At 29.7% G+C, this 13549-nt stretch overlaps 1 protein-coding gene across 1 annotated transcript; it reads left to right on the top strand.

The window, feature by feature from the left end:
- The first annotated feature begins 5645 nt into the window (after positions 1-5645).
- On the top strand, positions 5646-11552 carry LOC109007204. The gene is made up of 8 exons (XM_018986776.2): positions 5646-6039; positions 6161-6228; positions 6699-6765; positions 6871-7025; positions 7178-7248; positions 9648-9716; positions 10304-10404; positions 11000-11552. The coding sequence occupies exons 1-8, from the start codon at positions 5683-5685 to the stop codon at positions 11285-11287; spliced, it is 1176 nt and encodes a 391-aa protein (XP_018842321.2). The 5' UTR covers positions 5646-5682; the 3' UTR covers positions 11288-11552.
- The last annotated feature ends 1997 nt before the right edge of the window (positions 11553-13549 follow it).

Genomic DNA, 13549 nt, shown 5'->3' with positions numbered 1-13549 from the left:
CTTTGCCTATTTGGTTTTTATTTAAAAAATTATATTCTGCAGTACTATATCACATATCTACTAGGATAAAAAACCTACTTAATATACTTCAAAAAAAAAAAAAAAAAACTACTTAATAGATGTGAGGTATAGAACTACCAAATAGAATAACTCTATCTATTTTACCCATTAACAATCAAACTTTTGGTTCGCAGAGTTGCAAAGACGAGAAGCTCGATATTTGTTCCAAAATCTAGCAACCCTTTTGTATATATGGGAACATGCTAGTATAAGCTTGAGTTTATCCACTCATTTTGATCGTTTATATATTTAATTTTTTTTATTTAATAATTAATGAAGTCACTTTTAATGTATCGATATATTTTTTTATTAAAAATATATTAAAATAAAAAAAAATTAAAAATAAAAAAAAATTAAAAATAAAAAAATTAAATTTATACTATGCGGCACGGCATGCCTAGCTGTCATTGCTAGGCGCGGCAGCCTAGCACCACTCTTTGTATATGAGCCATACCTCAATTTCACCATTCAAGATCCAACTCATCCCATTCCATTTTTTTATACCTCATTTAGATTGTGAAATAAGATAAGATAATGATGATGATTTAAAAATATATTGAATAGTAGTAAAATAATTTATGAATGGTAATAAAATTATTTGAGTTAAGATTTTTATAGAGTTTTGAGAAATGAGAAATAAAATATTAAATAAAAATATTATAAAATTAAAATATTGTTATAATATAATTTTTGTATTGTCTTAAAAAATGTTGAATTGTTTTTTATATTTTATTTAAAAGTTTGAAAAAATTATAATGATTAGATAAAAAATTTAAAATTAAAAAATATTTGTGTTTGTTTTGTTTGAATATTGAGATGAGATGTAATGAGATAAAATTAGATAAAATGAAAATATCTTACAATCCAAACCAAGCCTTAGTGTGCAATGCAGCAATGTGCGAATCTTGTATCCCATCCAAGTTTCCACTCGTTCCATTCTAGCTATCTATCTACTTTCATATTTTTTTTAATTAAAAATGCTAAATATATTTAATAAAAACTAACCAGAAAAAAATGATTGCAATGCTCAATTATCGTCTGCAACTTTCAACTACAATCCTTAGTGCACACGATGGATTACATAAAAACTGCATCTCCTATCAATCTACTTCTTGATTTGGTCAGGGGATTTATGGATATACAAAGGAAAACAAATCCAACCGTGGACTGGCTATGTTTGGTTATGAAAAATGTGGATAATTTTGATAAATTTTTTACATTGAATTTTGAAAAACTAAATAGAAAAATCTATATAAATTTTTTGTTAAAAATAAGTATTGTTTGTAAAAATATATAGATACAATGGAAAAGTTGTTTGAATATAATATTTTTAATAATATTTTTGTTTTTACAAAGTAAGAATATATTTATTTATTTGCATATAAATTACAAGTGATTAAGTACTTACGTTTATTTTTACAGATAAGATGAGTTGAAATTAAAGTTAAAAATTGAATAAAATATTATTAGAATATATTTTTTTAATATTATTTTTATTTTAAAATTTAAAAAAATGAATTATTTATTTTATTTTTTGTAAAATTTTAAATAAATTATAATGATTAAATAAATTAAATTAAATTAAATTAAAAAATAATTGTAAAAACGAATTAGTCCGATCCTAAATGTTGTAAGAAACCAAACAAGACACCCTCCATATAAACACTATCAAACTCTAGAAAGATTGCAGCTTTTGTTAGATGGTGTGTCACGTGATTTACATCCTTTTGACAATCTCCATTGCTGAATGTTGGAGCAGAGTTCGAGAGTCTTCTATACAGTGGCAGACCTACGTATACCGTGGGTAGGGCCATCCCCCAACTTTTTTTTTTTGAAAATTTAAAAAATCCCTTAAATTTTATTCATAATTTTATAAATATGAAACATAACTCTCCAAAAACTTATAATTCCTATGTGCTTTCCAAATTTTTTTAAAATTTCAATACCTAGAAATATTTTTTCTCCATTTTTTTTCCTATAGTCCCAAAATTTTATAAAGTTTTTATGTATTATCTATTTTTAAGGATGTGGCCTCACCAACATTAAATTAAAATAAAGTTTAGGATAAATAATAAACTTATTAATATGGATCTCAAATTTTTTTATTATACATTATTAAGCTTCTTAATATAGAATTCAAAGTGAAAGTATAAGAAAAATTATTTAAGACTGACGATCTATATAAGAAATAGTTTAGAAGTTTTATTCTCTAAGCTTCATTGAGCAAGAAAAAAATTATCTAATGTCTCAATTATAGTATTGTATGCTTAGCGTGACATGAAAATATATAGATTTTATACGAAACTTTATAAACTATCTTACATACTATAATTAAATATGACATTCTAAAATATCACTTGATAGTTTTTATGAAAAAAATAAATTCTAAATATTTCATTACAAAAATAATAATGGATGAATATTATTCTACGAAATATTATTGTTAGAAATACCAAATATATATTAACTTGTGTTTGTATAATTTTATTTCTAGATGTATGTAACAAATTATTGAGATCTAATTTTATATATAATTATGTTTTTATGATTTTTAATCTATTTTTATTTTATTTTATATAAATGGTAGAAAAATTAGCCCCCTCAAAAAAATTGATGGTTCTGTCATTACTTGTATAAGATGCCCACAAATGCAATAAACATTATACAATGGAGGAACCATAAAAAATTTCTATCTATTATTTCAACAAGAACCCTAGTTACGAGCTTGCTGAAATCAAGATTTAGATGAAATGATGAGCTTCTGTTGAGATGTGGGTAGGTTTGGAAGATGGAATGAGACACAAAATTCTCATCTCATATCATCTTATCATTATAATTTTTTTAAATCTTCATATAAAATATAATAAACAATTCAATTTTTTTAAATCTCGATTCATTTTTTTAAAATTTTAAAATAATAATAATATTAAAATACAATATTTTAAACTCCTAAACAAAATATAAAATTTTTATCTCACATTCCAAACCTGCCTTTTTTTTTCTTTGCTTCATTTGTTTTTTTCTCATGTAAGGGGCCTGCACGGAGCCTTATCGGCTTGAAAGAAATCAGTAAGAAAAATTTGAAAGAAGAAAAGTTCAAGTTTGAGAAGAATTTTGAATATTGTTTTTGAATGATTGAAAAGAATGAACTGTTTAGAAAAGAAGGGATATAAATAGTACTCTGTGTAGCCTACCTCCCGAGCAAAAAGATATTCACAGCTCTGTACATAACAAACTCTACCACTAAAAACTATACACATCATCAAACAGCCCAACAAAGGGATGTTGGAGATCATGATCATCCAACTCTGCCCCAACACGCAGCAATGGAGATTGTCAAAAGGGATTAGTTATAGGCTTACTCTTCAATTGGTGATGTCTACTGATCTCCATGAAGGCTAGCCATAGGCTTTTTATGTATTTTTGTTCTGTTAGTTATAGCTTGTTTGTCCTTTGTTGGGCTGTTTGATGATGTGTATAGTTTTTAGTGGTAGAGTTTGTTATGTACAGAGCTGTGAATATCTTTTTGCTCGGGAGGTAGGCTACACAGAGTACTATGAGTAATGCAACGGGATCCGAAGATTTGTCCCGAAAAACTGTCCCAAAAGTTATAATTCACTTTTTTTTTTTATATATTTTTTTAATTATCGTAAATATTTTTTAAAAAAATAAAAAATTCATAATATTATTAAAATAAAATTCTTAATCATTAAAAAAAAAAAAAAACTTTCGGATATTTCTTCGGAATCCAAATTCGGATTCCAAAGCATTTCTGCCAATTGAATCAGTAGACATCAGCTTTATGATCATCACCATCATGATCAGTAGACATCAACTTCACGTCATATCAATGAACACAAGTCAAATTATGCGTCGGCCTTCGGTGGAAACAAAATCTTGGCCTGTTTGACCTGTTAACTTTTACTTTTGGATCGTGCTACAGCCCCCGCTGGGGCTCCCGCTGGGACTATAGCGTATTTTTATATGTGTTTTTTTTTTAAGTTATTTTTTATATAATTTTTTTAAATATTTTTTAATATTTTTTTAAAAATAAAATAAATTAAGAACATTATTAAAAATACTTTCTTAATCAAGAAGTAAAAAAAAAAATATTAAAAAATACTTCCTTAATCACGAAGTAAAATAAAAAATTATATAAAAATATTTTATATTTTACTTCGTGATTAAGCAAGTATTATTTAATAATATTATAAATTTTTTTATTTTTTAAAAATATTTAAAATCATTAAAAACATCTACATAAAAAAAAGAATTAAAAAATACACATAAAAAAATACACTAGAGCTCCAGCGGGAGCTCCCGCTCCCAGCGGGAGCCCCCAGCGGGAGCTCTAGCATTTTCCTTTACTTTTCTATAAAGGGCGGCCTTACAGTAGATTTTGTGTATTTAACAAAATAATAATTAAGATTATATAACAATATTTATTTTCTTTGTAATAGATTTTATTTTTTTAAATAAATATATAAAATTTACACACTTTAAAATTATATATGACATTATTAATTTATTTGCATTTTAATCTCCCACGAGATTTTCTAATACAACGGTAGTATTATATTTCTTCAAAATTTATTTTCATATTAAATAGGGTTATTTTATTTTTTGTTTGTGCCTGAATTATAAGATTAGAGTGAAAGACATATTTTAGTAAAATATATTATACAATCAGAGCGAATTCACCGAAAAATTAAGGGCCTGTTTGTTTTCAGAGATGAGATGAGATGAGTTGAGATTCAAGTTAAAAAGTTGAATAAAATATTGTTAAAATATATTTTTTAATATTATTATTGTTTTGGGATTTGAAAAAGTTGAATTGTTTATTTTATTTTGTGTGGGGATTTGAGAAAGTTGTAATGATGAGATGAGATGTTTTTTGAAAACAAACAAAGCCTAAATATATGATCTACTTTATATTTCTATTTTTTCATCATCTTCAATTGTAAACTTAAGACAATAACTCTAAAAAAATCAGATCTTTAAATTATGTTAACATATGAAAATCACGTACCATGTCAAATGAATGGGCAAGAAACCATGGCATATCATGCATGATCTAAATATGGGTAAGGCCACAAGAGATGGATCCATGAGATCAATCGAAATTGTCTTTGATATCCTTTGGTACTTAAAATCAATCGAGATTTAGATTTTAGCCTCGTTTAATTACGCAATTCAGATAAGATGAGATGAAATGTTTTATTAAAAATTGAATAAAATATTATTATAATATTATTTTTATTTTAAAATTTTAAAAAATTAATTTTTTTATTATATTTTATACGAGAATTTGAAAAAATTATAATAATTATATGAGATGAGATAAAATAATTTGATTTTGTATGAACAAGCCCGCCCTAATTATAATAATGAATACATAGGTTTCTTATGTTTACTCACCATTCGAACTTTTCTCTAATATTTAGAATTAGAATCCAAATGGAAACTAAGAACCAACTAGAGTTCGCCGTAATAAATGTAAAGATGGGTCTTTCTTTGAAGCGTTACCAGATATAAAGACGACATCGACGATCGCCACTACAATAATAACGTCGAAAAAAGTCAGAGCGTTGGTACGCTGAATTTTCAGCTCAACGTCACGGCATGCGGACCAAAGACACAGAATCCAAAACAAAACAAAGCCACGAACCCGTATCCAGTTCAAGGCATCAAGCACGAAACTTCGGACCCTCTATGATGCTTCGACCACTGTCTCTACTTCTATTGTTCTTGTTAAGCTCCGTTTTGATCGTACGGGTCAACTCGCACGAAGAATCGGGCGAGTGGAGCTGCGAGTCCGACTCGGAGAACCGAATCGAGGCCGAGTTCCGGCCCGGCCTCATCACCCTCGACGGCCACGCCGACGATTGGAAGGACATTGATGGCTTCGAGTTCCCTCTCCTCCCCGCTCTCGACCCAGATGAAGATCACGAATACAAAGGAGGAAAAATGACCGTTAAGGTACTTCCTTGATTCAAATCTTGATTTCAATTTCGTCGGGAATCATGGGTGGTTTATTATGAATTTTGCTCCTTTAATTCCTTTTTGCTAATTTGATGTTATATGCATGGTTATATTGCAGGCTTTGCATGACGGTCATGACGTTTTCTTTATGTTACAAGTAGATGGGGACTCTGTGTACTCTAAAGGGTAAGTTTTGATTTTGAGAATGGAATGTCGTATTATGTTCGTGATTAGATTATAACTTTTTTCTCGATCTGTTTAATCTTTTGGCAACATTTTATGTTCGCAATATAGCCTTTTACATTCACTCCTAACAATTAGATATGAATCGATGTTCATACAATTCGTCCAGAAATGGTAAAAAAAAAAAAAGGTTGCTGTTCTGATCTGATTTCTCTTTTCTTCAAGCTTCCCCATCCTATTACATTGTATCATGGTGTTTAAAGTTTTTTGGAAGGCAAACAAACTATATGGGTTTAGATTTTTTTAGTCAATTTTGGTGTGTTGGCAGTGAAATTCTATTTCACCCAGCCGTGCATTCTCCGATATGCATATAAGTGGATATACTTTGTTGAAATGAATGCCCAATCAGCTTAAAGCCTAGACTCCTTGAGATGAAAAACTCCCGTTGAATTGTTTTGCTGTCCCTGATGCAGCAATAGCAACAAATGTCCTTCTGTCGCTCTTATGTTCCAAATTGGAGAAGGTGCCTCATACCATAGCGTAAGTTAATCCATCTAATTTCTTCCCACTGAATTTTTTTATAGTTTATCTTGCTTTTCATTTTATCTACTTTATAATTAAAACTGAGAAGATTTGTGTTGTAAGATGGGTGGGTGTACTGAAGGGAAAGACACGTGCACCAACAAGACATGCAAAGGGCATGAAGTTGATATTATGCACTTCTCAATTGGAAATGCTATTCCAGGACGGCTGTATGGTGGCAACCCAATAGACAACAGGGATGGATATGGTGGTGACAGGTAATGTAGTACAATCCTCATCTTTTGGCCTTGACTGCAATGTAGTACAATCCCACATTTGAGCATCCATGTAGTACAAAGTCACGACAATTTAGTAAAATCCCCTTCTTAATATTTTCTTTTATACTATTATTACTTTTTTTTGTGAACAGGTTTGGTCATTTGGTTGATCTTTATGCTTGGACCCCACACTGTAGATATCTAGATGGAACTGGCCCTTCAGGTATGTCGGGTATTAATATTTTTATTCAATTAGTTACTTGGATTAATATAATATCCTGTTGCTATTTATTTTTAATGAAAATTGAAATATATTGATGGGCTTAGAAGGAGAGCAATGAAAGTTTTTGAGTAAAGGAAAGCAAAGAGCGATAAGGCACCAAAAGAAAAAACTACTAAAGCGGCATTGAGCTTGTGGCTCTTTTATCAACACAATTCACTGTCTGTGGTTTAGCTCATTGCATACTTTGCACAACTTGGAACTCACCTAGAAGAGTTATTCAAACATTAAGATCTCTTGTTGAACAATGAATATCAGCAACGCCTCAACAATTATTTTTCATTAACGTATTAAATTATTATCTTAAGAACAATGTTCATCTTCTCTTATGCCTGCTAAAATTACTCAACCTCCTCCTCCTTATCCTCAAATTTTTGCAACCACGTTTTCTAACAGCTTTTATGCTTGTTCTTTTAGCCTTCTTATCTTTCTTTGATATCTTCAGTATTAAGCAAATCACCCATTATAGTGGCAATTACGTCTCTATTTACTTTTTCAAATTCTGGTGTTGCCATAACCTTTGATTTTACTTCATTCTTTTTCTTTTTTTGATAAGTACTTCATTCTTTTTCTTTTGCCCCCAATTTTTGTAATCCTTTTTCCCCAATTACAACTCATCTCCTCTAAGCCTGAATTTATTGAGACAATATTCATCTTCACCCACATCCACTAATTTGTAAAATTTGACTTACTTTTGGTTTCCACATCTAAAGTTCCTTTGTTGTATTGCTTTATTTCATCTTTGCTAATATTGGCTTCTGCATAAATATAAATCTATCCTAGCTTTGAATGCTAAATGCACCCTCAAGAATTGTAAGTTTTGCCTAATGAATTATGCGAATATCATATATCTGATTATTTAGAACAGGAACAGTGCCACCCCTTAAGAGCAGACAGTAACTAGATCAGACAACAGTTGATGATAGGCACTCTTGGGGTGTTTGAATGACACGTGTAGCAATATCTCCCAATTAGCCCAAAAAGGGACCTTTTAGGAATGCAGCAATACATGGATTTTATTGGTCAAAGGAGAGTTGTCAAATATTAGTATCTTTTTAAGTTGGCATGATTTTATAAGTGAAACAAAGCCCCAGTGCGGAACACTATTAACAGTGCTTATACTACCACAACCATTGTCTCCTCATCACTGTTTGTCTTCAACAATGCCTTTATACTACTTTATCCCCTTGCCTACCTTCTCCAAAACCACAATCAATGATGTTTCTATCCCCTTGACATATATGCTTATTATTTTCACTGAAGTACCTTGTGTTGCATATAACATGAACGGAGTTTTGATTTGCAGCTAAAAAATAAATAAAAATAAATAAATAAACAAAAGAGGAAAGAAAAATGTCTTTTTGCCTCCATTTTTTCTTTTTTAGTAATCCCTCCCATAGATATGTAACAATTTGATGTTTAGAATGGGATAATTAAATTCTTTATTCTTCGCTATTTTTCTTTTTGATAAGTAAGAAAATTTATTGATCCTCAAAATTAGGCATAGCCCAAGTACACAGGTGGTATACAAGAGAGAATACCTAATTACGTCCTACATGCTGAAAAAGAAGCATACAAGTCATTAACATTAACCCCCTCTAATACAATAGCCTTAGCCCAAAGTAACAAAGATTGGAAAAATAAGTCTCTAATCACCCCAATGAGCGTACTCTATTTTCAAAACATCTTCCATTCCTCTCATTCCATATACACCACATGAGACATAGGGGCACCATTTTCCAAACAGCTGCTGCTACTTGACGATTTCCCCGTGTTCCACACCAACAGGCCAAAAGATCCGCCACCCTCTTATTCTTTGCTAGTTATGAATCTCAGTAAAGTTTCATCGGAATTTAGTATACCGGATTATTGCAACTTTCTTGGTTTGTGCTTTGTATTCACTAGTCTATGACAGAACATAGATGCAGACTTCTTGATGGATATTTTACTGTCAAGATCATAGACAATTTATCCTGCCATTGCTTTTCAAAAAGGGGTTCTCCTTGTATCTGAAATTTTTATTTATCCTTTGACATGCATACCTCATCAAGGAAAATGGAAATCCCCAAATTTCTCTTTTATTATTGTTTTATCTCTTCCCTTTTATGCCAATGGTCTTTTGACCAAATGGCATCTCCTCTCCTCCTAAGTAAGAGATTGAGGGTGTGGTTGTTGGTTGATTCCTAGAGCATGAATTTCAAATACCTCAAAGAAAAATAGAATTTTCCCCTTATTCATCCTTCTTCCTTCCCCTTCTCTAGGTTTTACTTGGTGTTTTTTTTTTGTCCACGATAAAATTGTAGTGACCAAAGTATGAATGATTTTGTCTATTTTATTGTCAGGAAATGTTACTAGTGCACAGAACGAATGGAAAGGTGCATGGTGGCACAGCAGCTTCTCTGTTCATTCAGGTAATTAACTATCTATTGTTGAGGGTTTGATATTTAATTATTAGTTCTACTCATAAGTAGTGTAGTGTGATTATCAACTTACACAGAACTATCACTTGGCCATGCCAGAGACCTAAAATGGCAAGTGTAAACATTTAGAAAATGGATGCATAATGTTATGGAAGGTCCATCTATTGAATTGTCAACATAAGCATCCATATAACTTAAATTGTTCTATTAATTTGTTTCAATTCCTGCACATCCATAATTGTTAACCTCTTTTCTTAAAAAAATAAATAAAAAATCCACTGGTGCTTAGGTAGGTTTAAGACCCCTGAGCCTCCTATGCGACTAAACTCTAGTAATTTAAAATAGAGAAGATAAACAACTTTATTTTGTTCCTTGTGAACATTTTGGTGAAAGGGTCCTTATGACTGTTTTGGCTTCCGCTACATCACCATTTTCATGTGGTTGTTTGTTTTTAAGTTGTTCCATGTGTTTTCCATATGTGGCCTTATATTTCACCTTTATTTGTAGTATCATCTTATAAATTACCTAATGTTGCACCATTTTAGGTTGAATATTAATATTTTAGTTGCCTATTACAGGTTTTGTGGAGGAAGATAGTCCATATGCACCAGATGGTCAAAAAGGCACATATTATTTTGAATTCTCTAGACCTCTGAGAACAATGGATCGTCTTCAACAGGTTATGTTATCTGCTGCATTGAGAAACGGTGTTTGCTTAAATATTTTAATTCTTAGTGTGTAATTTGCTTCATTGGTTCTTCAAATGTTAATTAACGTGGATAATGAAATGCAGACCAAGACTAAGCGCACTCAATCAATTGAAAATCATCCTTAAAAATGCGAACACAATTGCCTCCATATTTGATTGCATAACTTTATGATATTAGTGAAATGAGCTTGATGGGCGGATGGCCATTTATGTTTGTTTCAAATATTTTTAAAAAATCTAAATTTCACTATTTTTGATAGAAGTTTTGTTATTTTACTTATAAAAACTATATTTGATAGAAGTTCATTTTTCAAATGGAAACCACAGTACAACTTTAGGACACTCTTTTCTGGATATTTTCTGTTTATTCTGTTGAAATTCTCTCAGTTATTATTATTTCTGTTGACTTTTTTAATCCTTGTTCTCTAGTTTGAAGAGAATTCAATGTTTCACATGGATGACATCGATTCATTGGCACCTTTGAGTTATCTGTACATTCAATGTTACAAATTTACCATGTTGCAACAGAACCCTAGTTTGTTAATATTTTACCTGGTGCCTGCAGGATGCTCAGTTTACACTTGGTGGATCAAGTAAGATGTCAGTGGCATTCTGGTATCCACTTGATGGACAACCATGGCATGGTTCTGGGCACTATTCCATCAACTGTGATTGGGTTCCCTTGGATATCTCTTCCGGCAATTTAAAAATGTCTGAACGAGGTGGCTCCGGGAATGTTTCCGGTGCCTTTGCCCTTCTGTTATCAGTAGTATCCCTATGCGTGTCTGTTTTTGTGGGGTACCGGCTTTTCAAACCCAAGCATGCAACCTTTACACCAATGGAGAATCTTTAGGATAGCAGTGTGTGTTTGGGACAGTACCCTCCATTTAGATTGTACTTCTTAGTTAGTACTCTTGGTACTTCCACTTCCACTCACATTTTTAATTAAAAGGTGTTACTTTCTTACGCACCTTTGTGGGTGTTGTCACTTTTTAATGTATGATTAATTTATTTAGGTCCTTATGTTAAATATGATGGCCTTTTGTTTAACACCATTTTCCTTTTTGCATTTGTTGTTGCTAGAATCAAATTCATTACTGCAAAGCTTTGTGCTTTTATTGATTGGTTTGCGATTTAACATTTCTTTAAGGTTCCTTGTTATGTTATTGTCACCTTAGTGGGCTTTTTGGCCTTATGCTTCCTAACTCGCTTCCCACCCATGGGTTGGACCAAGACATATTCCTTGATAGGATGTGAAAACTTAGGGCCGGATAGAAAGATGAGATGAGATGAGATGAATAAATATTATCAAAATATTATTTTTTAATATTATTATTATTATTTTAAGATTTGAAATAATTGAATTGTTTATTATATTTTGTATGAAAATTTGAAAAAATTATAATAATGAGATGAAATGAGATTAGATGAGTTGAGAGTATTTCTGTATCCAACGGGCTGCAACACTCTTATCTTATTTCTCTTCTAAAGTGATGATTTGATATTATTTTTCAATTTCTGAAAATATCACGAGACTACAGTATGATGGAAGCGTGATGAAAAAATGACATATATCTTGACTCTTAATGTATTGGCTAAGCATTACTCGTTAATATGTTGACACCCAAAAAATAAAATAAAATACTAATATAAAAGATTGAATCATAATTGGTTCCTACAAAAGAATAGAAAAAAATTATAAATCCATACCTAATATTCCTCACCGAGTGAGTTTGGAATACTGCTTAAAAAAAGGGTCTATTGAGGCGATCTTTGTCGCTCAGTATTCAAAGGCTTCGAGCCTTCGCCTCAGGAAAATAAGAGTAATGCTACGTGTATTTAGTTTTACTTATATTTTTATTTATAAAATTTATTTTGTTAGTTTTTTTTTGAAATTTTAAATTTTTTTTTAATTTTCAACACATTAATAATTAACATGTAGAGAAATAATTTTTTTTATAAATTTTTCTTAAATATATTTAATATTTTTTAAAAAATAATTAGTAACAGCGCCGATAACTTCATTACAAAAACCTTATGAAGACAAATTGGATGGGCTGCAAAAAACGAATTTTAAGAACGAAAGTGTTTATTCTTCTCTCGTATTATTATTACCATTTTCTTAAATTTTTACATAAAATATAATAAATAATTTAATTTTTTAAAATTATAAAATAATAACAATATTAAAAAATAATATTTTAATAATATTTTATTTAATTTTTAATTTTTATCTAAAACTATATCATCTTAATAAAATTATTTATATAAGCCTATAGCCGCAACACACTTATGTGTTGAGTAAAAAAAAACTAAACATGTAAGAGCATTCTCATTGGATTAGCTAAAAGCTAAATCCAATGAGAATTTAGCTATTAGGTGGATAAATTGCTCACATTGAATTAGCTACCAAATATTTGGAATATAGCTACAGTAATATCCAAACTAATTTCCAAATTTGGAAGACACTAGTCATTCATCAAATTATTTTTATATTATTTCTTTCTCTTTCCTTTTAATATTAATTATTTCTCTCTCCATTTTAAATGACAATTGAAAAAATATAATTAGAATACAATTACAAATTAATATATAATATTATAAATGGTAAAATATGAAAAAATAAAATAAATTCATAATTAAAAAAATTAAAAAATTTTCAAAATTATTAATTACTCATTACTATATAATGAATAAATAGATAATTCAATTTGGAGATTTGATGTGAATAGTCAAAATTAAATTCATTTTATATTATTTTATTGTCATATAATGAAAAAATGGCTATTCCAATGTAGAGATTTATATAAATAGAATAGCTAAAAGTTAAATTCATCTTACATTCATAAAAAATGTACTTTAATTTAGCTATTCCAATGAGAGTGCTTTAAATTAGCTAAAAACTAAATCCAATAAGTATTTAGCTATTAAAGAGTAAAATATACTCACGTAGGATTAGTCAAATTCTAAATATTTGGAATTTAGCTACAGTGATTTTCAAAAGTTTTTTCAAATTTGAAGGTTACTGTACATACATCAAATACATATTTTATTAATTATTTCTCTCTCCCTTTCTTTCTATCACATATTTTATCATAATTAATATATTAATTTG

Source organism: Juglans regia, chromosome 11 (assembly GCF_001411555.2).
Source record: "Juglans regia cultivar Chandler chromosome 11, Walnut 2.0, whole genome shotgun sequence".
NCBI classification, from domain to species: Eukaryota; Viridiplantae; Streptophyta; class Magnoliopsida; order Fagales; family Juglandaceae; genus Juglans; species Juglans regia.
This window is presented reverse-complemented; position numbering and strand designations above follow the sequence as displayed.

What these genes read in the sequence shown, in the direction of transcription:
- LOC109007204 (XM_018986776.2), top strand. Translation starts at nt 5,683, where the DNA reads ATGCGGACCAAAGACACAGAATCCAAAACAAAACAAAGCCACGAACCC. An exon ending in GACTCTGTGTACTCTAAAGG is followed by an intron (nt 6,229 to 6,698) that starts GTAAGTTTTGAT and finishes TCCCTGATGCAG; the next exon opens with CAATAGCAACAAATGTCCTT. An exon ending in AGATGGAACTGGCCCTTCAG is followed by an intron (nt 7,249 to 9,647) that starts GTATGTCGGGTA and finishes TTTTATTGTCAG; the next exon opens with GAAATGTTACTAGTGCACAG.